The sequence below is a fragment of the Brachycentrus maculatus genome, unplaced genomic scaffold, assembly GCF_059751285.1.
Source record: "Brachycentrus maculatus isolate JH-2025_06_01 unplaced genomic scaffold, ASM5975128v1 h1tg000173l, whole genome shotgun sequence".
Lineage (NCBI taxonomy): Eukaryota > Metazoa > Arthropoda > Insecta > Trichoptera > Brachycentridae > Brachycentrus > Brachycentrus maculatus.
The window spans coordinates 2377357-2405000 of NW_028280926.1; the positions used below are offsets into that span (position 1 = coordinate 2377357).

Here is a 27644-nt window from a genome sequence, read left to right on the forward strand (position 1 = left end):
TAAACTTAAATTTAAAATTGATAGATTTTACCACAAATTGACTGCTGAATCAATTAATGAAATTATAGATGACTTTTGCAAAAGAACCTCACAATTTTGCAGTGCAGTTCAAACATAAATTGAAAATTGATAGATTTTACCACAAAATGACTGCCGAATCAATTACTGAAATTCTAGATCACTTTTGGAAAAGAACTTCATAATTTCGCAGTGCAGTTATTTAAAAAAAAATAGTCAAGAGTCTCATGCATTAGTTGTTTATGGTCACAGCTATGAAAAGTTTTGCAATGACAGGTAATAATACATATATTGAGTAACACATTTCAGTTTGTATACAGTGGTCCGCCATGTCGGACGTACAAGAGTGACACAAACCTCACTGTCGGAGAATATGCTTTAACTCACATCGCCGTTGGATTTAAAGTTGCGTGCACCTGTGTGCCAATAGCGAAAAAATTCACTGTGATTTTCTTCTGAATGTTTGAAGTTTTTGACAGGAAAAAATGTCGGTATCAGAGAATGGAGGGAAAACGAAACGGCCGTTACGGTGGATACTGTCACAGGTTTGAATTTAGATTTTATTTTTTAAAATTGAATTTTTTGACAGAGATACTTCTTACAATCACAGATTAAATTTTTAAAAATTGCTTTTTATCATTCTCGTTTACTTTTACATGGCATATGAACATATGTGTATATATACATATATGTGAGTGAAGAAGGGGTAGTTTAACAAACTTATGAGGCGAATGTGGTTGGCAACGGAAGCAGAGGAAGACCCAAGAAAACACGGCAAGATAAAGTATTATAAATACTTAAAAGTGGCCAGGTCAGGAGTCGAATTAATAGGCGGGTATATATGAGGAAATGTATGAATGTGGAAGAGGCGTTTTTTTTACAAAGACAGATTGGAGTGGCGTTGTATTCTATCTGCCCACCCCTGTGAAGAAGCGGCGTAAAATACTTGAAAGTGGTCATTTCAGGAGTTGGAATAATCGGCGTGAATGTATGACAAAATGTATGAATATGGATGAGGTGAAGGTTGTCTGCAGAAAGATTGGTGTGGCGTTCTTTTCACTCTATCTACCCGTGTAGTGAAGCGGCGTGATAGTTAGTTAGTTTACTTTTATATACTTATATATTATTCTATTATGTAGAGTATGATTCAACAAATTAAAAAAAAACATCTTATTATAATTTCATCAATTTTATGCAGTGTCTTATGCACCATCGGGTAGAAACAAGAGTCATTAGTAGTTGATAAGAAGAAACAGTAGAAGCCTGGATGATGTTCATATCTGTAAAATACATTTTTTTAAATAACTTTTTGCCTGATCTTTTAAGCAATGTATGATGTACGTGTTGAAGAATCTCAGTAAATGTGTTTATATGGTATTTTTGGTAAATACAGCTCGGCTGTCCAAATTCAAAACACAGTTAGGGACATTTTTTTTGTAGTAGTTTTTTTTGCATTTTTGGACTAAGTAGAGTCTACTTAGTCTATAAATGCAAAAAAAACCTACTACAAAAAAATGTCTCTTACTGTGTTTTAAATTTGGACAGCCGAGCTGTTTTGTTACAAATGTTTTGAAATTGGTTCGCATTATTCTTATAATATTATGATCGGTAATAATGCAATCAAAATGTTATTCATTTTTATTTATTTATTATTTTTTCAGAATATTGTCCCAGTTGTTGTGTACATTTGTAAAGCGCAAATGTACATTTGAGCTGTTTTGAAAATAAATCATTTTTTAGTGAGAATTAACAAATATCCACTTAAGGCCCAGTATTCGTTAAGTCGTAACTTAATTTTTTCTAAATCCAGGAACATTTTACGTAATTAATTTTTTTCTTAAAACACCGTTTTTGCATTGAGAAAATAAGCTGTTCTTCGAAAAAATTATATGGTTTTGAAAGACAAGAAGGAAAAGAAAAAAACATATATAAAAAAAATCTATATATATTCTAAAAAACAAACTAAATATCCAATGTATGGCGTGAAAAGACGTGTTACCTATCCGGCGGGTGGGCGTTGATTGAATTCTGTATTTCGTTGTATCTCTTAATGATCTCTAAGCCTTGTACATAATACGTAAGGTAAATCATAAATGCAAATCCCATCTAAAAAAAGCGTCATCATTTTCAAAATGTCAGACTCAATTTCAATATCTAAAATAAAGAATTTAATTTTTCAAAAATTCAACACTCTTAACGTTCAACATCGTTCACTTTGTGTAATACCACTTTAAAAAATACTATTTCGTGTATCATTCATAATCATTCCATCAGGTCAAATGTTTAAATAAAATTACAACATTTTGAGTGTGTCCAAATACTTGTTCACAAAATCTGGATTATCTCCAATTACAGGAGTTATTTTCATATTATTTTTGACATCTCATCAATAGATGTCTCTAGTGAAGTTCTAGTAATTAAAGAACAAGGTTTCTAAATTGGTTCAAATATATAGAACTCTCAAGAATTTGAGTATTATGGTTGTCAATATTGGGTAGAATTGGTGAATGTTACACGTGTGTAAAGTGATCACTTAAACCAGCCTATGACGGTCGTCAGCCCCGTAAATGCCCAGACTTCCATATTCTTCTTCATCTTTGATGAGATGTCAAAAATAATATTTAAATTAAGTATTGTTTTTTAAAGTTGTTTTACACAAAAGAAACGATGCATGATAAGGAGAGTGTTATATTACCATACCACAGAGTTATAATGCTTTGAATATACAAAATATTTCAAAAATAAGTTGAAATTCATGTTTTTTAGTGGCCATTCGAGTTTTGTTATTGAACAATGCCGACAAGTTTAGTTTGTAACTGACCTGCTATTCAGACATTCAATGTCACCGTAATAATATCATTACATTGCCATTGAATTGAATCTTCTCTACGAGAGCGGATGTTAATCGCTCAGAGAATAAACGGCTCATGTCAATAATGTTTTTAACAGCAAAAAATTTAACCAATGTTGTCCTTTAAATTGCCACTTAACCATTAATAAAGCTAAAACTAATTTCCATATTAGTACCAGTAACATTTACATATGCATAATCAAGAATTTCAATTTTTTTAAGTAGTCAGGTCAGGAGTCCGAATAATTGGCAGGTATGTATGTATGAGGAGATGCATGAATGTAGAAGAGTCGAAGATTGTTTGCAAAGGCAGATTGGTGAGGCGTTCTATCTCTCTGCCACAAGCTGCGCGGAAGCGGCGTATAAGTTTTTTTTTAAATTTTTTAAGTGAGTTATTAAATTATGTCACTATCCATAATTAACAACGGTAATAATACCTAAGTAATACCTAATAAAAACATACATAGAAACTCAATAAATAAAACACAGAAATACAATCTTTATCACGTTTGGTGAACACACACCACGTTTCGTTAAAGGAACTTTGAATATTACGCGAAAAAACTGTACTGTCTGCTTTTTCTGTCCATAAAGTCATTTAATAACGAATCTATATATGAAATAGCTGTTTATTATTGGATATCAGAGATGAGTAGATTTAAAAAAGATCGTATTATTCAGTCTTGTCATCTATAATTAATGCATGACTCATGAAAAATTACTAATCGAATAATAAAAAAATGTGCCCTTGACACAGGAAAACCCAGTGAGGATACATTATTATAGATTTGAAATTATGAATATGAAAATGAATGAAAATGAAAAATAAAATACTGTATACTTACATAAAAGTGATTGCTTAATAAATTAGTATTTATGCTAACAGACTTTATTCTGGTAATAGGCATCAAACCACTTTTGATGAGATGTCAAAAATAATATGAAAATAACTCCTGTAATTGGAGATAATCCAGATTTTGTGAACAAGTATTTGGACACACTCAAAATGTTGTAAATAAATTGTCTGGTTAAATTATAAGCTTAAATAATAAAAATGAAAATGGTATTTTCTGGCGTTTCTCATGTGTGTGATTGTAATCCAGGATTCGGACTTCACATACTAATATAAGAGTTACTGCTTAATAAAAAGCTTCTTTACATCTCACCAATAGATGTCTCTAGTGAAGTTCTTTTGATTCAAGAACAAGGTTTCTAAATTGGTTCATATATATATAGAACTTCCAAGAATTTGAGTAGTGTGGTTGTCAATAATGGGTAGAATTGGTGAATGTTACACGTGTGTAAAGTGTTCACTTAAACCAGCCTATGACGGTCGTCAGCCCCGTAAAATGCCCAGACTTCCATGTTCTTCTTCTTCTTCATCTTTGATGAGATGCTAAAAAATAATATGACTTTATTCTGGTAATAGGCATCAAACCACAATTACAGTAAATGGTTATTTTGAATAAAAAATTATTGTAATATCCATAATTATAAATTAATGTTCTGTAATCAATATTTGAAGCACCAACTTCATTATTTGTCGTTTTAAAATATAATTAATGTTCATTAATACTTTTTAAAATTTGTGCATTTACTCTTAAATGATAGAACTACTTTTCTTTGACTGCATTTACGTTCATTTTAGAAGCAATCCTTGACATAATTTTAAAAAAATGTTACTCATTGCCACCGTTCACGGTTAATTTATCTTTAATTTAATTTTATTTACTATTATTAAAGATTAAATATAAACATTTAATACATTGAAAAAGATTGTAAACATTTTACAAGGTGCAATATTTTGAGCGAGGCAAAATGAACAAAAATTTTGGCAATCTTAATATTGCGAACAAAATAACTGGTTTTCCTGGCGTCTGAAATAATTCAGAGAAGAATCTTACATACTTGTATGTGAGATCAGTGAAGGGTTTTGGCTAACTGCACTTACCGATTTTAACCAAAGTTTTAAATTTCATTTGTATTTTTTTTCGGAGAATATATCTGATGTTTTCAGTTGAAATTTTAGTGTGATTGTAAATAATGGGTAAAATTATGAATTTAATACAATGTACGTAATAATTTATGAGGTAAAACAAATTAATCAGGCGAATGTAATTGGGAAAAGGAGCAAAAGGAAGACCGAGAAAAACGTGGCACGATCAGGTATGCCAAATACTTGAAAGTGGTCAGGTAAGGAGTTGTAATAATCGGCGGGTATGTACGAGGAGATGCATGAAAGTGCAAGACGCGAAGAATGTTTGCAAAGACAGAGTGGTGTGGCGTTCTATTCTCTCTGCCTACCCCTGCGGTTAAGCGGCGTGATGGTTAGTTAGTTACATAATAAATAGAATCAGCGAATGACAACCCTGTAAATACTTACATTTTCATGATCTCAATATTTTTCATTATTTATTGATGTAATAAATAGTGCCCTATGCGCCATTGAATACGGATAAGGGATAACATACTTACTTCTACTCCTCAATGACATCTTACGGATATCAATATATATGATAAGTTTATCTTTTTGGACTAAGTAGATTCTACTTAGTCCAAAAATGCAAAAAAACACGTACTACAAAAAATGTCCTTTACTGTGTCTTAAGTTTGGATAGCCGAGTAGGCACATGTATATTTTTAAAAAATAATGGAATATGGCTGTTTAAAAATGGGCAGAATGGTGAACGTTACAAAAGTGTACAAAGTGACTACTTAAGCCAGCCAAATATCCGGTCGTAATCCCTAGATTGCTTAGAATTTCATCTTCTTTCTTATTAAACCGATAGGTACTTATCTCACTTATCTCAGTTAAGACACCTTCAATACATATGTGATATTTCGATACTGCCATTTTAATACATATATACATACAACTTATGTTAACATATCAATAAAATATCGATCGTTAGAAGCCATTAATAAATGTGTCTTAATTAAGTCAAGTATTTTTAATTTTTGCCGTTTTTTAAATTTGATCATATTTTTCTTCAGAACACGTAAACGTGGGCCATTTTTCTTGTTTAAATTTACAGATCGAGGCAACACGCTATCAATACCAAGTCAAGCTTTTTTTTCTGAATTTGGAGAATTTATTACTAAGCCTGCTATATGTGGGTTAAATATTAAATAAAAAATTAGTGGGTAAAAATTAAATATGGAAATGAAATTTATAAAAATTCAATAGAATACCTAGACCATTTGAAAATAAATATGAACTCACGGATGAATCTCGTAGCCTTGGAAAACACTGATACATGATTTGCCTTCCAACGCTTAGAAAATTATTGTCATTATGTCGTATGGTTGTTTTGCCGGAAATATGTACTTATTTATGAAGATATGTAATTATTAAGAAACATCTTTATTGTCGTATGACATTATCGTACAAAGATCTATTATAGAAAACGAAAAGGAATGTTTGTTAAGAAATATGTATGGGCATTAGTTGCAATATTAAAATTCTTCAGGAAGCATCCGTTACCAAAAATCCATCAACAATTTTGTAAAACAGGACACGTAATATATTATGAACATTTTAACATCTCAACAAAAATGCAAAATATGGAGGTCTAGATATTTATAGGGCTTATGCTCTGTCATAGGCTGGTCAGGTAATCACTTTATACACGCGTAACATTCAACCTGTGATTGACAACCACACTACTAAAAATTTACTCCTTTCAACGACGTCATACATCAAAAAACTTGATTTTTGAGGAGATCGTTTTAAAAGTATAAGAATGTAATAAAATGTATACAAAATAAATATCAAGCCACTTATTGAACTTTTTACTGTGCAACAGATCTTTTTAGGTAAAACCTGAATGTTTTTTCTTCATTTGAAAAATATTTAGTATATTTAAAAAAAATAATTAAACAATACCTTTTCTTCAAAATGCGAAAACAACACTTTTTGCCCTGTAGCGGGTAAATATTAAGTTTAAAATATGCCGCTTTTGCTAGGATATAGTACATTTTCTGGGCATTCCGAAAACATGCACAACTGAAAATTGTCAATTTTTGAGATATGACGTTGTTGAAAAAAGTGAGCGATATATCATTAATCTCATGATGTTTTATATGTAATTTTCCTGGAGACATCTATGGTTGGTTTGAGAAAGCTTTTAATAAGCAGAAACTCTTTTATTTAGATATATGCAAAATCTTAACAGGATTATTTTACATACTAGGAAACGCGTGAATGAAAGAACTTTTTTTTACTCAAGTTATAAAAAATATGTGTTTTCATTTACAATATAACACCTTATATAATAAAATAACAACAATTTTCTTTCCACATGAATTTTCTTTGACCACCAACCGGGGTTCGTCGTAACCAACATCATCAGACTGGTGATTTCGGTTACGACGAAACCAGGTTGCTGGTCAAATAAAATAAATGTGGAAAAAATCACATGGTTGTTATTTCATTATATAAAATGCAGTTCCACCAAGAAATGCCAGTACAAAACATAAATCTATTATTACACCTTCATTAGTATTCATTTTCTGGTAAGTCTAAGCAGTTTGGGGTTAAGACTCTAATCGAGTTTTGGTAAGTGGAGCCAACATTGGACCACAGACTGCCACTGGACCATTCCAACTCTCATTAACAAAAGATTAACAACGATACGCGCGGGATAATTGCATGTATAAATTTGCAAACATACCTTTTGCGTATAATCGGATTAAACATGCAAGTCACTTCATATGGAAGTATGCAAATTTGAAAACTGTAAACCCCATATTGAGTGGCAAGTACGGAATGAAATGGATTATATATAATACATATATCACTGACTGGATTACATCGGTTGACATATTCAAAATAGCTATTTGAATTGCAAACAATTTGCATCAATAAATATTGAATTATTTGCAAATATCTTGGATTTGTTATCTTGTAGTTTTCTTACTACACCTTCATCCTAATTACATAATTTTATAACGATCAAATATATATATATATATATATATATATATATATATATATATATATATATATATATATATATATATATATATATATATATATATATATATATATATATATATATATATATATATATATATATATATATATATATATATATATATATATATATATATATATATATATATATATATATATATATATATATATATATATATATATATATATATATCTATATATATATATAAATATATATATATATATATATATATATATATATATATATATATATATATATATATATATATATATATATATATATATATATATATAAACATGCGTTTATAAGTACAATGGGAAATTCGAATTACAGAGTGTTGTTGAAAATGAGAAAAAAAGGAAATTTTGGTTGGATAAAATGGTCCTCATTCATACATTTCTTTTATTTTGGCTTGAAAAAATCCTATATTTTCTTTTGAATCAACAAACCTAACTGGTGTTCAAGGACTAAATCACGAATTCACCTCAAAACCATCATTTCCTCAGAGCTCTGGACGACTTTTTCAGCCCAGTTGATGGCAATGTTGAAAGGTGGAAGTTTTGAAACTGGCATCAGCTGCTTGATAAGACCCGCGAACTTGTTCGGATTACATCGCGTTTCGGATTACAGAGCTTTCGGATTAGCGAGCTAACACTATGTACTTATAAGCCCTTGCAAATACTTCTCTTCAACTTTTTATTCCTCATTACTGAGGGCTGTGACCCTTGTGGAAACAATGACTCTTCTCCAGTTTTTTCTTGACTACGCTGTACGTAGCGCTCCAACCACCGAGGTGTCTGCTGCTGCTATACTAATACTTCTATTTTCTTCTTTATCTATGCAGAGATATCAAAGTTTATAAATCTATTATTCCAGATTGTTGCAGCATCTGCGCAGAATCTCACGCTCCTGGACCTTGGAATGGCCATCAGCTTCTCCACCATTTTGATTCCAGCTCTTCTTGGAGCTGAAGGACCCATGTCTTTCACCAAGGAGCAAGCGTCTTGGTTTGGTAGGTCTACACGTATGCTCTACTATTTGTTGGTGTAACTTTGTCTTTATTCAAAAGAGATTCTCATTATTTCAAATTTGAGCAATATAATAACGTATTTAAAATAGGATTTGATGTATGGAAATATAAATATATTTTTTTAAATTCCACTTTCAATGTGCTAAAAGTACTAAAGTTTTGTTTATCAATATGATTTAAGTTCTCAACTGATATTTTTTGTTGGAACTGCATTTTATAAAATAAAATATTAAAATAACAACGTATTTAAAAAAAAGGTTTGATGTGAACATAAATATTTAAAAATATCTTAATTTTTCTAATCATTTATTAATTTTATATTCAATGGGTTAATAAGTTAAAGTATTAAAGTTTTTCAACAGTAAATATGATTTAAATTTTGTACTACCATTCCTTGGGGGAACTGCATTTAGTATATTAAAAAATAACTATATATAATAGTTTTTAACACATAAACTTTATTTGACCGAAATGAAACGGTTACGACGAAACCCAGTCACTAGTCAAATAAAATTTATGTGGAAAAAACTATAAAAGTAGTTGTTATTTTATTGTATAAGTAAATATGCTTTGTTTATATTTACCCAGTAGATGTACTTAATATTATTGAAAAAAAATTATTACATTATCGGTTTACATAAAAAAGAATAAATCAAGACCGTTAATCATTCAATTTAAATCTACTTTTAATATTTTCTCCGCTCAAAAAAAAAATTGTATTGTTTCCAACCCTAGTGTAAGCATGACGTAAACAAAATGAATGTATATTTAAAATTTAGTTTTGTTTAATTAATACCACTTGATTTTAAAATCTATTATGACACATATTTCGATGTATTCCGCATCATTTTCACACACCGTATGAAATGATGCAGAATGCTTAGAAACACGTATCACAATGGATAAGAAACAGTAGTATTTACTAGGTAAAACTTAAATTAAAAATGGATAGATTTTACCACAAAGTGCATGCCTAATCAATAAAAATTAATGTAAGGGTATTAATTACAATCTTTATTGATTTGTATTTAATACAATATTTACGTTTTACATTTTGGTTTTATTGACCTCAATACAGGTTAAATTAACACGTAAAGGCAAAACCTAATTAATTTATTAGGAAATTTTAGTGAAACAATTTATATTTGTTTGAGTCATGGCTACAATTAAACTGATAATACTAAATTACTCTCTCTGAATCAAATAAACGTTTTAGATTTTTAGTTTATTTACGTATGTATTACGTATTTGAGTTTATTGAACTCAATGTAGGTTTAATCAACAAGCAAAGGCAACATCGGTATTTTTAAAGTCGCAGTTGTAGATTAATTAATTATTTATTCAAATCTCTATTCAAAAATAATAAATTGCAAGATGGATGATTTTGTCAAACCTATTATGTAATGTGACAAAGCCGCTTTTATGTTTATAAGCAACTAAAGACCGATCTAAGAATCGAACAAAAATCTCTTAAGAAAAGTTTGTTATTATATGTATACGTACATACATAACATAGGTACGTCATTATTTATTTTCAAACAATTATCGTTATGTGAATGGTAAAAACGATATTGAAACAATAGTTACATATCGTAAAAAATAGTCACGTTCTCTCATAATCAAGAAAATAAATTATTAGCTCATTATTTTAACAATATAGAATGACCCTTGAAAAATGTAACAAACTTTGAAATAGAACAAAATATCAATTGTTAGACATTTTTTATTTATTCATTTGGCGTTTAATTTGTAGAACCCCATTTTCATTTATGTATTCATTTTTAAATCAAACACAGATTTTTTGAGTCTACTAAGTTGTATTTTATTAACGAAAACACATAAAAAATTGTATTTTGACAATTGTTTCGCCTAGTTATGGCATTCGTTTAAAAATTCAATGGCACTAGTTATGACATTCGTTTGAAAATGCCATAACTAGGCGAAACAATTGACACAATATTATTTTTTATGTGTTTTTGTTAGTAAAATACAACTTAGTAGACCAAAAAAACGGTGTTTGATTTAAAAATTAGTACATAAATAAATTATATTTTTTCATAAGTTGCAAATACGTATAGGTACGTGTACGAATGTTGTTTACGGAAAAATCACGTATGTATGTTTTCTCTGCGAACAGACTTCTTTAATGAAAGGGTCATTATCACAACTACGTTCTGTATCAAGACCGATAATTCATGTTGCTGATAACGCTCACCTAACTGTAAACTAGAAGGTCTTTTACCGATTTTAATATACCGATATGTATATATATATATATATATATATATATATATATATGTATATATATATATATAAATATACATATGTAAATATATATATATATATATATATATATATATATATATATATATAAATATATATATATATATATATATATATATATATATATATATATATATATATATATATATATATATATATATATATATATATATATATATATATATATATATATATATATATATATATATATTTATATATATATTAGTCAAGGTCAATTTTAATTTTTATTATGCAATTTTGTACAAAAAATCCTTAATTCACCGTTCACTTTGTGTTATATTCTTTAAAGTGGTATTACACAAAGTGGTCGATGAATGATATGGAGAGTGTTATATTACCATACCACAAAGTTAACAATGCGAAATATAAGTTGTACTACCTTAAATCTCTGTGAGTGGTTATTTACTAACATTACAAATATTTTGGACTTGTACAATGTTTACTTTGGAACCCGATAGCAAGTAAATGTAACAAATATATTTTTTATAATTTTTTATTTTTTTAATTTCGCTGTAATAAAATGTGTTGTTCCTCCAAGGCAGCATCAACTTCATCCTCCAGCCTGTTGGCAGCGTTCTCTCTGGACCAATATGCGAGAAGCTGGGAAGAAAGCGGTCTCTTCTGGTGGCCAACCTGCCGCACATGGCCGCATGGATCATGATCTACTTCGCGCAAGATGTTACCACCCTCTTCTGCGCTAATGCTATCCTGGGACTGGGGACCGGTTTCATGGAGGCGCCGATTCTGACATACATCGGAGAAATAAGGTTCTAAATTTGCTTTAATAATTGAAATATCTAGTTGAAATATCGCTCACTCCTTTCAAGAACGTCATAAATAAAAAAACTTGATTTTTCAGGACAACGTTTTTAAAGTTTAAAAATATTATACAATGTTTTAAAAATAAATAACTAGCCACTAATTGAACTTTTTACTTTGCAACAGATTTTTTTAGGTAACACCTGAAGGTTTTTTCTCCATTTGAAAAATATATAGTAAATTTTAAAAAAATTATAAAAAATACCATTTATTCAAAATGCAAAAACAACGCTTTCTCCCCTGTAACAGGTAACTATTAAGTTAAAAATATGCCTCTTTTGCTGGGATATAGTACATTTTCTGGGTATTTCGAAAACATGCACAACTGACAATTGACGATTTTTTATTTTTGACGTTCTAGAAAGGAGTGAGCGATATGTATACCTGAGTCATGTTGCATCGTTGTTCTTATTGCTGAGGGTCGAGACCATTCTCTCCTTGTCTTTTAAACACTAATTGTTGTTTCTTGAAATTTTAATTGGTGATATGAAAACCATCTCATAGGAAGAATGCTGCAGTAATTTCCTCTTACTTTATGTTGGTAGCAGTGCAGTAGTTCATAGTTTTTGGGTGTCTTTGATATTGTGTTTTACGACACCTCAGGTGCCCAGTGTCCCGTACCCCTAAGTTCCGACGTGCGTAGTATTTATGGTCCACCTCTGTAGTGTAATGGTCAGCACGCTCGGCTACCGTTCTGGAGGTCCCGGGTTCGATTCCCAGGGGGGTCAAATAAATATAAATGATTTTTTCACTCTAATATTTTTTCAATATTACCCTGGACTGGTACCTGAAGTGGAGGGCTGATCACCTTTCCTTCGTGTGTTAACGATTAATATAACACTGTGTTTATATAATGCAGTGCCCTATGCACCATTGCAGTGCGTATAAGGGTTTAAAATTGAAGTATTTATTAAAAAAAATATTAGTTTCTACATTAATTATATAAAAATATTAGTTATACCCTGCCCCTCTTTAGTCAGTAGAAGTATGTATCATATTTACTTTTATTTTAGCATACTTTTTTTACACGGTATTGTTTGGAACGTATCTACCCATGCAATTGGTGAGTTCAGTGTTTTCCTTTCACTGACATACAAAATTCTTTAATCGCATTTGTGGATGACTACAAGTCATTAACGATTTGACTCTATGTAATCATTTTGCAAGCAGTTCCGACCGAAATGATTATAATTGATAATATCAACCTCTCAAGATGTCGAGTGTTGCGTAACAGCTTTTAAAATATTCACATACCGTATATGAATGAAATTCTTGCCGTTGGTACTTAGACAGTTGATTGACTGCATAGTTGATGGTTTTGAAATAGGTACCTAAGAAGGTAAGGTAAACTTTCAGTTACTGGTCTCTTAACTTTTTCGCGTATTGAATAAGAATTGATTAAGAATTCTGCCCATTTTAAAATTTAACATTTGCTTGGTAAATGTCGCTTATTGTTAACGCATTGTGACACGTGTTTCGATGTTCTCAACATAATTATTATACACCGTATATAATGATGTTGAGTGCACAGAAACACGTCCCATGGGTAATAAAATTGAATAATTACGATATTTTCCAAGTAAATATGTAGTAAATTTTATACGGATGGATATAGTATTACCACAAAATGACTGCTGAATTAATATGTCCTTTTCTCATATTTAAAATAAAGTTATGTGATTTCTGTTTGTTCAAATATTTATTTAAAAAAAAAATGCGATTTTTCGGTTGTAAACATGTTAAGAGGAACTCTTCTGAACCTTTTATATCATTTTCAACATTTCTGAAAAACTTACTAATTTTTTTTAATTTCACTTACACATTAATTGAAATATTTTTCATCACATAAAAACACGTGTAATATTCACAAATCTTCCCATGATTGACAACCACACTGCTCAAATTTCAGAATTTTTATTTATGCTTCGATTAAAAACGTATTTCATGTTTTACTTCTTTGACTACATCTCAGGTTTAAAAATGTTGTTTTTTAGCTGAAACCTTCATTGAGGTATAAATAAAAAACATTTTTAAAAATATGTCCTAAATGGAACAAACTCTAAAAATTGTTCAAAAATTGGTCACATTCATAATAATGTTATGTATTTAAAAAATTTAAAGCGAGTATTTTATGAAATCTACATTAATTGAATAACAAGTTTGTTGGCATCGTTAAAATATTTTAATACATAGTTAATTCACGATTAAATAAAATTCGCTGAAAAACATAAAAAATATAATTTATTTCTCCTTATTTACAAATAAAGACTGATTAATCTTTTGAAGGCAAAATATGATCGGTTTGGTATGTTAATAAGTCGATTTCATTCGACAAAATAGCATTTAAAATATTTTCCACTCCTTCTAATAAAAATGATTCTCTGAACAATTCATAATTATATTGACATCTCAACAAAGATGAAAAAAATATGGAATTATGCGAAGTAACATGGCTTACGACCTGTCATGGCTAGTAGTAAGTTATCAATTTATACAAGTGTAACATTCACCATTTTACCCATGATTTACAACCACACTACTTAAATATCGAAAGTTCTATTTATTCTTTGTTTGACATCTGATTTTTCGGTACTACCTGCATGAAATGTGTATAAGAGTCTTCGTGAATTATTTTACATACTAGGAGATGCCTGAAAATGAGATTTTTATTTTATTTAACTAATAATTTGACCAGTTTTTTTATTCTCAATCTTTTGAGTATGTGTAAATCTTTATTCATTTGTAAACAAAGAATTAGACACAAATTCATTTAAATACATTTTTTTATATTTTTTATTTGTTCGGGAATTGTACAGCTTTACATATAAAAAAAATGAAATAATAAATAAAAGTTACATTAGAATAATAAACATTTAATTACGTTAGCAAAAATAGTTACGTTAAAAAAAAGCCAATTAAACAATTCCATATTCATGTTATAATTATTATTAAAAAACATTCAGAGATTAAAAAAAGGTTATGGTATAATTTTTATTATTATTTATTTCATTAATATTTTTCTTTTCAGCCATTCTTCAGTGCGCGGTTTTATGACCGCTTACGCAGAAGTTTTCGCAGTTTTTGGTATATTTCTGGCCTATCTGCTGGGAACACTGATGCCGTGGAGAGAGGCAGCCATCACATGCTTAGTATTCCCTCTAGCCACCTTAGTAGTCGCCATTTCTGTAAGTATTAACAACTTATTAACACGTTCGAAATCTCGCGAAAGTCACGAGATGCTGACGATAAAACTATATTTAAAATATGAACTTTCTTTTGTACACTGTTTTCTTTGTGTCTAGTATTCGCGTGCGCCTCATATTTATACGCGCTTTAAGACAAGCGACTATAAACATGAGTCTACACTTACAAAATATACATTCATACATGAAATTCAATTATTTTTCTTTTATTTATTCATCACACAGACATTAATTATTATATCATGACTGTTAGGGTATACTTTCAACTAAGCAATGATATTTTTAAGCCATTTGACTCACTCATCAGCCATACGCGCCTAGCGCGTATTCCGCATCAAGGAAAGTGTCGTGGTTTTGTTCTTCTCTTTTAATAATTAGCGCTCCTATCCTTACTCTCCAAAGATCAATGATGCAATTACAAAACATATTTTAAAACTATGTATGATCCGCCTCCGAGGTGTAATGGTTAGTGTGTTTGGCTACCGTGCTGGATGTACCGGATTCGATTCCCACGGGGGGGTGAAAACAAATATTAGTGATTTTACACTATAATATTTATTTAATATTAATAATAATAATAAAACCCTTATCCGCACCTTAATGGTGCATAGGGCACTGCGTCATATAAGCGCAGTGTTATCTTGATCGTTTACACATGAAGGAAAGGTGATTAGCCCTTCGCTTCAGGAACCAGTCCAGGGTAATATTGAATAAATATTACAGTGAAAAAATCACTTATATTTATTTTACCCGCCTTGGGAATCGAACCCGGGACTTCCAGAACGGTAGCCGAGCGTGTTGACCATTACACTACGGAGTCGGACAATTTTTTATATTTTTTATTTAATATTGCAATTTCTAATAAAGCGATTTACCTCGTTATATTTATAGAAAAGTTGTGCTTTATCTGTCGTATTCGTGAATATTTTTCCTTCAATTTATTTAAGCTTTTAAATACGACACATATAAAAAGTATGATTCAACAAACTCGATTCAATTTGCAATTTAAATAAACCGAGTCCTTAATAACGCCTGAATTTATTGACTTTTGTGTATATAAATTAAAAGGTTTTATGTGAATATCAAAGAACATAGATCCATAGTTATATTTTTCTTGTATATGTAAATAAAAAACGCAGCCAAATATGTTTTATGCCTACTTTGACAACTGTAAAATTTATGTGAAAATCAAGGTTTTGTGAATTCAAAATAATTTAGTCTTCTTCAAGGACTCAAGAGTTAAATATGTACATATTTACTACTTGTAAAATTAAGCGGATATTTTTTTTTTGCATAAATCACTGATCTTATCAAAATCCAGCTCTCGTTTCTAGGTAATATATGCAAAAAAGGCGGAAAAGATAACCAAAAAAATAAAAATCATTCTAAAAAAGCACTTTGAGTAAACCAAAAGTAATTTTCTCGTATTTTTTAGAAGCCAACAAAATTGACACGGAAATGTGTATTAAATTAAGAAAAAAACTAATTTTTATCAAAATGTTTCAAACGAGTGATAGGAATGTTGTATTTATAAGTATATACCGTTATTTTTATTAAATTTTTAAAATTGATTTGACATTAACTATGTGGAATAATATGATGATTTAAATATAAAAATAAAGCACTTGTATAAGACCACTTTTGAGATCATTCGTATAAACACGACTAGTTTCGAGAACTGTAAATGTTCTCATCAACAGGTGATAAAACAGTTTGTGAATGTGGTCTTACACTAGTTTTTTTTTTATAAATTTAATTAAATTTCTTTGTTTTTTGGTCACTCCATTATTATTATTATTTTATTTAATTGGCATTTTTCTTACTACTATTCTCACTATGTATCATAAAATATATTTCACTCTTATATCCAAGTACCTGGAGCTCAAAACTAGTATATTTGCTTCCATATAATTAACGATCGAGTTAGCATCTCTTTGATCTGATGTGGTACCTTATACACCATGTAGGTATATTTTGGAACTAATGAAGATGAAAAAAATTGTATTTTATTTTGTTTGTTAAAAGCATTATTAACTTTATGGTATGGTAGGTAATATATCACTCTCCCTATCATTCGTCTTTCGCTTTGTGTAAGTTTTAAGTGGGATTATACGAAGTGAACAATGAGTTATACTTATATCCATTGGGATATAATTTTCATCTTGAGAAAATTTCAGTCAGAATAAAAGATTTGATATATGGAATTGGTTATAGTATGTTACTCGTACATCACAATCTTAAATGAAGTCATGCGCATTATATATTAAATTATCTTACATATTTTCAGATTCCTGAATCACCAGTATGGCTCCTGACAAAAGGAAGAAAGGACGATGCACTAAAAGCCCTCTGTTGGGTGAGAGGATGGACGCACACGTCAGAGGTCCAGAAGGAGTTCGAAGACCTTACAGTTTACCAGAAAATAAGTGCCCAATGCGCTCACTGCAGCAAGCCGTCCGAGCTGCCAACTTCTAGAGACTGTCCGCACAAGAACCTCAGCTGGCGGGAGAAAAGTAAATACAAAGTTATGGACTTGACCAGGAAAGAGATCATGAGACCGCTGGGCCTGGCTCTCTTGATGTTCTTCATACAGCAGACGACTGGTATCACAGCTATAAGGCCAAATATGGTTAATATTTACAACAGCTTTGGTATGGGAGTCAGCGGACATTTTGCAACGGTGGGTAAACTATATTTTATGTGTTTTTTAATTAAATTTCTATACCACCAAAGTTGATGATATCTAGTGGTCTTTTTTGTCATTGTTTTCATAACCTTATCATGGAAATTGTATGGGTCGAACGTTTATATGACATACAGCCATGTTATGGATTTGGTCGACTAATCTTGTTAGGATTCAACCTCCTGTCCTCCGTCCTTTTAAATACATGTGTTTAATTCCAGGTTGTCGCCTTCTTTAGATTTGTTTAGTATTTCCCAATTCCGATTTGAATTATTTCCATCAAAATAATTTCAATTTCATATTGTTCATTTATCACGAAATTATAGTATTTTTATATTTATAAAAGGATACTTATTTTGGCAGGATTGGAGTGTATATTGTTTTCAGGGATCACCGATGATTGTTTCTTTCCCCATTTCGTTTATAATTTCCCTTTTATTTCAAATGCCTGATCTTCTCTGATGTTTTATTCTTTACAAATCACAATAGTTTCAGCATAAAATAAAAATAACAAAAATGTTAATTTCAAAATGTCATTCAAATCATTTCGTCGGATCAATGACTGGTTGGTGGCTCTTGTATTCAGATAATCTAATGTCTATTGACAGTTCTCTAATTAACAATACAAACTGTGTTGTATAATAAATACTTGTATTTATATTTTCACCATTTTTTAAATTCTGATCCGCTTATTTTTTGAAGGTCGTTACTGGATTGATTGGCATTATTGGGACGATCGCCATGATGGTCTTCGTGAAGAAACTCGGTAAACGTTTTTTGAACCTGATGTCCCTCGTTGCATCGGTTATATGCACCTTCTTACTGGGAATGTACGCGTATACTGTCCTTCCCCATGACGTCAGCTCTTACTCTCCTGAGAAGATCACCCCAGGAACTAGCTCCTGGCTTCCTATCACCTTGTTCATTATCCTCAATCTGACTGTCAGCGCTGGGATTGGAATCATGCCGTGGATGATGCTGTCTGAAATCTTTCCACTGAGGTAAGATATGATGCTAAGATACGATTAATGACTTTAAAGTCTGTCTGCTGCACTAGTTGGGGTTATGAATGCGTTTATGTACCATCCACCGTCGAGTTGGAATTCGGATCTAAATAACTAACTGAACTAACTAGCTACTAAACCCTTTCACCGCCAACACTAGGTCACTTCTAGAAACTCGGTGATAGTTTTCCGAACATGTATTTATTTAGATTGGCAGTTACAGGAACATTGAAATCTATTCATTTTAATTTAATTTTCACTTAGTAAATACCTTTTTTTAAAAACCTATCATGACACGTGTTTCGATGCATCTCTTTCAAAATTAGATTTATCTTCACATATGGTATTCGGAAATGATGCAGAATGCATCCCTGTAAAATCGGAATATAGTTTTATTGACATATTTGCTACTTTACATATACAGTTATTTTAATTTTTAAAAATTTAATACGGTTACAAAAGTTATAAAGTTCATAAATAATTATTTTGCAAGAGTGGTCTATCACAAAGCCAGAACTTTTGTGTCAGATCCAGGAATGCGTTGGAAGCTTTCAAAATTACTTTTGAAGCCAATGTGAATAGCTTCAAACATATAACCGTAATCTAATTCTTTATTTATGAATCGGTTGATAATATTGTTCCAGGGGGAGAGGAGCAGCTTGCGGAGTGGCTGCTGCATTCTGCTACATCATGAACTCAATAGTCTCCAAGCTATACTTCGATGTGGAGACAGCTCTTGGTATATTCGGAGTCATGTGGCTCTTCTGCGGCTTCAGCATATTTGGCGTGATAACAATGTACTTCTTGATGCCAGAGACCGAAGGAAAACCTTTCGAGGAGATAGAGAGAGACTTCTCGGGAAAGAAGATACCAATTTTCGCTAACGATTGCATCAGTCAGAAAATTTTCAAGGACAGATGCGTTGACACAGCGGTGCACAAACATGACAGCACTAATAATAATAATATATCGATCATTGAAAAGGAAGCGGAAGGGTTAAAGAAAGCTGCATATACAGAAAACAGTAAACTGTAGAAATTCCACATTATTTAATTACGAGATTTTATTTATTAACCTATTGAAATTATTAAGCAATGGGGTCTTTTCAATAATCATTGATTGCGTTTTAAATGTATTGAATATGTAAAGCGAATTTCAACTTCAAGTTCTTCTTCAAACCCTCATCCGCACCCGATGGTGCATAGGGCACTGCATCATATAAACGCAGTGATATCTTGATCGTTGACACAAAAGTAAAGGCGATCAGCCCTCTGCTTCAGGTACCAGTCCAGGGAGTGATGAATAAATATTAGAGTGAAAAAATCCCTTTTGTTTATTTTCCACACTGGGAATCGAACCCAAGACCTCTATTCTAGAATTTTTACTACTCTAGTACTACTACTATGAATTTTTTCTGTTTTAAAAATGAGATAATTTTAAATTTCGCCATTGGTTAACTTTGTAGTGACGACACAAACGTGTTGCGAGTCATTCCGTTATTTTATTTCCTTCTGGGTCAAAGGTCAAAATTCTCTATAAAATGTCAATTACGAACGTGCGAAATTTTACGCTCATCCTTGCCTGATATTTTTTCACAAGCAGGATTATTTCAGTGTTTATCCATATTAATCAAAATCAAGTATACTTTCATTATTATTGTAAATATATATTTTATAGTATTTTATTTTAATTTAATGAAAATGACTTAAAAAACATATTATGATACAATGGAGGATGGAAAACTAAGAGATGATGTGAGGTATTTACATCTTTGGCAGAGGCCTCTGCAGGCGATCTTTTGCATCACTTTAACAGATACGTACTATGTATTGTATAAGTGTATTTAAATAAACACGATAAAACATGTCGTAGTCATAGAGGGGAAAGTGACCAAGTCCATTTTTTTTAACAAAAACGTGATCATTAACTATTTGATATTTTACTAGCTTAATATAGCCCTGAAAAAAAATCCCAAAGAATTTTAAACTTAAAAGTATAATATATATTGACATGTTAAAAATGACTAACTGCATTGATGTTTATTTTCTTGCCAAGCAAAAGTGACTTAAATGGCCCTCCTGAACATTCTCCTGTAAGACAACGATATTAAGAAAATTCATTTATCATTAAATGAAGAAAAAAACTTACATACAGACATCATTCCATTTTTCGCTAGGTTAAGAAATATATGAAAAAAATGTGAAAAGACCTTATTCTATGTATTTGTGTGTGTTTTTGTACCCATGTTTTGAATATGATCAAATATATCATGTAAAATAAAATAAAAACTAAAAAAGTACAACATATTTGTTGAAGGAGCATTGAAATATTGTTCCAGTATTTTTGGCCCGTATCAAAACCCGACATATCCATTTTTGTTAAAAAAAATAATTTAAAATAATCTTTGCAGTTTTGTAGATGTGAAGCATACGATAAGTCTATGAAATCCGAATGGTGAATATTATTTTGGATTTGGACTAATTTGAATGTATAGCTTGTTTACTATCCAAACGTATTAAGTACGGTCTGGTCAATTTTAAACTATGACACACATTTTTAACCAATAAGCTTTATGAATTGCGTTACGCAACTGGTATAATTAATTCGGTTGTTCCTATTCTTATATAACTATTTCGATAAAAACAACATTTTTAGTCAGAAAAAATCAACGGAATTTCTCAGTGTGTTCAAATCTTTTATTTACAAATGGTGGTTTAAACTTCTATTGTTATCTAAAAGCAGATGAAGTTTTTTTGAGATAGTAATTAATAGAGCTTATAACTTACATTAAAATCACCCAATGACAGGCCGTTAGTCCCGTAAATGCCAAGAAAATTACCCCCGTAATTACCAAGTCTTAGGTAAAAATATAAATTAACAAGAGTTAACAACTATAAAAGTGAAACAAAGATTGAAACCTTGAAAAGTTCTAACTAAAAATTCTTTAAAATAATTTGTAAAAAATTGGTTCTACCATATTTGTCTTAAAATAACAAAAAGTATAATAAAAAATGTCTATTTTTTTGGAGTAATTGTTTATATTTTTTTTTGTCTAAAATTTCATTATTTTTCTAAATTTCAGTATATATATTATTTTTCTAAATTTCAGTATAATATATCTAAGATTTCAGTATTTTTTCGCAAGTATTTCAGTACTAAATATATATTTTACTATGAAAATGAAAATGTCGTGTTTCGATACATACCGTCAAAAACTTACCAATCAAAACTTTAAATTAAATTTAAGTTACTAATAACACATTTTTGTTAAATATTATGTATTACTTTCTAAAATGTATTATTTCTATAAGTATTAACTCGCATTTTCTGTGATTTTTAAATTTTTTTCAAAGCAATCGACTAAATCCGAGCTACAACCAGAGCTCGTGTTGGCAAAATAAATAAACAAATAAGTATATGTAAGGATAAATTTAAATGCAAAACAAGAACTAGACAGATTTATGATTTTTTTAAATAAATTTTATTATAAACCCATAAAACATGAATTTTATTTTGTGTGTTAAATATTTTATATGTTTCAAATCATTAAAACTAAATGGCTCATGGATCGGCCAAAAGCAGGAAAGTAGTAAAGAAAAAGATATCAGACCATACCGGATTCATAATTAAATTAAAAAAAACCTTACCTCATTTATCCAGTACAGTGGTGTAGAGGGCTTTTCAAATATTGGATACAATATTTATACACACACACACACACATATATATATATATATATATATATATATATATATATATATATATATATATATATATATATATATATATATATATATATATATATATATATATATATATATATATATATATATATATATATATATATATATATATATATATATATATATATATATATATATATATATATATATATATATATATATATATATATATATATATAAATATATATATATTTATAAACATATTTATATATGTATACATATCTATATATATATATATATACACACATATATATATATATATATATATATATATATATATATATATATATATATATATATATATACATATTTTATGAGGTTTACGCTTCGGATGTCAGATCGAAGTAACATATTAATCAAAATTAACAACTATGTAGTATGTCCGCTTCTGTGGTGTAATGGTAAGCGTGTTTAGGTACCGTGCTGGAGGTCCCGGGTTAGAATCCAAGGGGAGGGGGGTGAAAATAAATATTAGTGATTTTACACTATAATGTTTATTTATTATTACCGTGGATTGGTTGCTGAAGCGCAGGAGTGATCACCTTGCTTCATAAAAGTAACTATCAAGATAACACTGCGTCAAAATGATGCAGTGCTCTATCCACCATTAAGTGCGGATAAGGGTTAGAAGAAGACTATGAAGTTAACGACTTTTCTTTTTACTTTAATTCTAGCCCAGAGAATATACGTTGATATGACACAAACAAATATGGTTGCGATGAATAATTCATAAATATCTGGGAAAATTCCGCGTATTTACATAATAATATTTTGTTTATGCACGTACAAAGATACAAGAATAAAATTATCCTAGATCCGAACCAACATTTCATTTTATTTTATCAAACAAATATTGATATACATATTGAGGTGCGTGGAAATGCCAACAGATGTCAGCTTAGTATGTAGATTGATATTTATAAGTATTACTTTACTGTGCATGCCAGGACGTTCGACTACCCAAACGTAACGTCTTAGATTCGATTCCTGATACTCCCATTAAAATGGTGAATCCATGGTAAATCCATCTAATAATGATGCTGAGCACCCATAATTATTATAATACGTAATAACGTGAATATTTATATTCAAAATTAACACTAAAACATCACACTTTCCGGTACCATTTCCCTTATCGTACCGTAGTTTATCATATTTTATATTTTGCGATAAACTCCATTTTATATATTCCATTTTAAAATAAAATTACACTTTAATTATAAAATGGAAAATCACAAAGTTAGTGCTTCAAATGTTAATGAAATAATATTACAGCTTATGTAACCCTTAGGGTCTATTAATCTATCTTTACTTTCGACATTCGTAAAAAGATTATATAAATATAAAAATGTTTTTTTTTAAATTATTTGTAACACGTTTTTAAAAATATTTTTTTTGGTTACTGTAATATTGTGTTATTTAAATATTGTATTTCAATCGCGAGTAAAAAGTTTACGGTATTTAAATACCCATGAAAATAATAAATTGCGATCCTTCATAAAAACAACTTTTAAAATGAAAATCATATTTTTTAATTGTAATACATTTCCATTTTTTTGTATAATGCAATTTTATATATTTTTTATTTATTTTATTTTTATACAAACAGGTGAATTATTTTATTCGCGAGTGAAGAATTTATGGTACATACCATAATTAACCATAGAAATACAATTTGCGTTCTTCTTAATGGCGGTCTCGTAGATATATGCAGTAACTTAAAAAATAATTGGATTTTCATAATTTTTTAAATTCCTTTTGTGCTTCGAATAAACGTAAATGTCAAATACAAAAAAACTATTTTTTGCTAAAATTTTGTTGTTGAATTAATAATTTGAAGTATTATTTCTTAAATGCACACAACTATTTAACCATCACGTCGCTTTTCCGCAAGGGTGGGCAGAGATAATGGAATGCTAAACCAATCTGTATTTACAAATAAGATTCGCCTCTTCCACGATCATCCTTGTACACATCCGCCAATTATTCCAACTCTTGACCTGACAACTTTTATTATAAATATACTAACAGTAATGTAAGTATTTTGCAAGTTATTAGTATTTTTATGTACCATAGAACGTGTATCCTTGAACATTGATGTGTTACTTGAGCCCAGTACAAAAAAATTAGATCGTGGTATCGATCGAAGTATCGTGACAATAAGTGTCACCTGTTAGTGTGACAATAAGGGAAACAATGAATCATTTCGATACGTTCATTGTAGACCAAATACAGATTTTTTTTGTACTGGGCTCAAGTATCACATCAAAGTTGAAGTAGCCCCGTTCTTAGTGTTCACGAACAATACCGTAAAGTTTATATTTTTGTGCAATATTTTGATAAAGGTACTTAAACTTATTAAATACCCTGTACAGTACAAGAAGGTAGGCGTTATTGAAATATCTGTCATAAACAAAAACAAGGGTTCGATAGAAAATGTATTCATCCTAATTTCGACATCCCAACAATAGTCAGATTGAGAAGATGGATTGGAATAATAATCTCTTTACATAAATACATGAAATCATTTGAATTTAATTAAGATTACAACCAAGCTGAAGTAAAATATTCATGTATATTGTTTGTATAAATGTACTAGTACGTGTGTAACAATGTTTTTGAAATATAATTTAATGCGAATTACAATAATTGATACACATTTCTCTAAACTAGTCGTGTTTACATTAATAAACTCTCAAATGTAGTCTTATATGATTTTATTTTTTATTTTTTTAATATATATATATATTTTTTTTTAAAAAATTGTTTTGCATTTCAAAACGTAATAAAAATAAAAGTACAAAAAAATATAAATGCAAAAAAAGATCCCACAAAGGCGTGGCGTGTGTGTGGGTACCTATACATTACATTTTAGGTCATAGCAAAGGGCACTGGCAAGAATACAATAGATAACATTAGAAGTAAAATTAGATGTAAAGTGTCAGTATAAACTACAAATACTTGTCTTTATCAGAAAACATATTGTATAAATAATAAATAAAAAAGATGAAAAATAAAAAAGTTAGCAAACGTGTACTACATGAGTGATAGTCTAAAAGGAAAAGAAATTTAAATCATCGTATTATCCCACAAAGTTAATACCAAATCAATGAATGATGTGACAAAGCATTAATTTTTATTTATTTGACATTATCGTGGTAGTAATATTTTTTTCTTCGTAACTTATTTTCAAACGGAAGCTATTTTTGTCCTATGTTTATTGTAACACAGCATGTTCTTTATTAAATATATTTTTTAACAAAAAAAAAAATATATATTTATCACCATACAACTAATCATTTTTATAACTTTTACTATCCACTTCCATAGAATAAACAACAGTCAGCGTGTTTGATTTCACGAGGGAAATAATATACTATAAGTAATTAGTAACATAGTAACGTTTTTTTAAATAAACATTTCCACTTGCAACAATTGGTTGTGACAATGGAATAAATTAGCCTTAAATAATTCGATATTTAAAACAATTTTTTTTATATACGTAACTACCATCATACATCTCACTATCAATCTTCAGTTATACAAGAGAAAAAAATGGAAAAATTTTACGACTTTGAACCGAAAAATAAATAACATACAAAGGGGTTAATTGAGAATTAGGAATGATTAAATGTAGAAAAAACAATCGTACATCGGATGCGGTATTCCTGCGGAGCAAGCTTGTCAGGATGACCAAGATAAATAAAGATGAATGGCCCGAGGGAGAAACCTTGTGAAGGTAGATTTTTCGTGACATCAGAGGCGTTAGCCAGGTGTAGATTGTACTATCAGTAACCCTATATGCACATTTTTTATTATTATTATTAATATAGTAAATGAAGGCCTTGTTGCCCTGTTTAGTAAGCCAATCATCAAAAAATGTCAAAATTCATAAATAAAATAAAATATGAGTTTTTTAACATCATCCTTTATTTTTTACTTATTTTTCTAAAAAAGTGTCAACCAAACATGTCAATAAATTCTTGTTATCATAAGGGCCATCGTAGAAAATTATTTTATTATTTTTTATTGTATCTAATATCAAGATTATTTTTATTTCCTATATCCGAAACGACCGGAAGAATTCGGTAAACATCTTTCCACGAAATCATCTCACCGATGGAATTCCACAATGTTATTGAGCGTCACAATCTTCGGATCCCTTTCTGCCCTTGAACCCTGAATGGAGGTCTGGAGAAATAAAATACGGCCTTGTTATGGAAATTCCACGACAGTTTTGCCTCCCCACCTTATCCCGAATAAGTAATCTAATTTTTTCGTCTAGTGTAAGGACCCCAAATCTATTATTTTGGCCTTTACGGTACCTAGACACATTTCTTTATTTTGCTTGTATTTTGAAGTTCGGAGTGCGTGATTAAAATTTAACTGTTTTTTTTAATGAAATGTATTGAATCGTCAGTAAGTTTCAATTCAAATAACATATTTTTATTTTGTAAATAATGTACGTACATCAGCTAAGTAACTGATACATAGAAAATGCCAATTAGATGATTTGCATATGTTTTATATGAGATTCCATTTCATTTCAATACGTTGATTTATATTGGACGAAACACACATATCAAAGTAAGCCTATACTTAATTATTTTTGTTACTAAAAAAATACTTTTTATTTAACAAATTATATGTATACACAAAATTAAAATTTAAACATGAACTTCATTTCTTTGTTTTTATTTTTATTTATTATTTATATTTGACAGATATACACTTAGCCAACCGATACGCCAAACGCAAGATACGCGTGTACTTATTTTTTTTTACTATTCATGAAACAAAAGTAAACACTATAAATAGTTATAAAATAAAATTACAATTCAAGGAAAAATTATTTAAACAAAAAAAATTAAAAAATATAGAGGGTAGGTAGGATGCAGAAAAGTAAAATTATGACGAGCAAAAAAAAGTTTGAATGAGTTTGAAAATAAATGTTTTTTTTAAGAGGCATGTATTATATGATTTAAAAGCAAAATAATATTAAGCGTTATTTAA

The 27644-nt window shown here is 29.6% G+C and overlaps 1 protein-coding gene and 1 long non-coding RNA gene across 2 annotated transcripts; one reads left to right on the top strand and one right to left on the bottom strand.

Annotated features, from left to right (window-relative positions):
* Nucleotides 1-350: 350 nt before the first annotated feature.
* Nucleotides 351-22362, top strand: LOC148308215 (facilitated trehalose transporter Tret1-like). The gene is made up of 7 exons (XM_088262132.1): nucleotides 351-563; nucleotides 8722-8857; nucleotides 11718-11946; nucleotides 15027-15183; nucleotides 17489-17881; nucleotides 18587-18885; nucleotides 19533-22362. Exons 1-7 carry the CDS (start codon nucleotides 504-506, stop codon nucleotides 19921-19923), a joined length of 1665 nt encoding a protein of 554 aa, XP_088118258.1. The 5' UTR covers nucleotides 351-503; the 3' UTR covers nucleotides 19924-22362.
* LOC148308216 (uncharacterized) lies at nucleotides 15044-23304 on the bottom strand. Its single transcript, XR_015837706.1, has 3 exons — nucleotides 23140-23304; nucleotides 17479-17700; nucleotides 15044-15181 (listed from the first exon to the last, which is right to left on the bottom strand). It is a non-coding gene; the product is annotated as an uncharacterized LOC148308216 (long non-coding RNA).
* Nucleotides 23305-27644: the final 4340 nt, after the last annotated feature.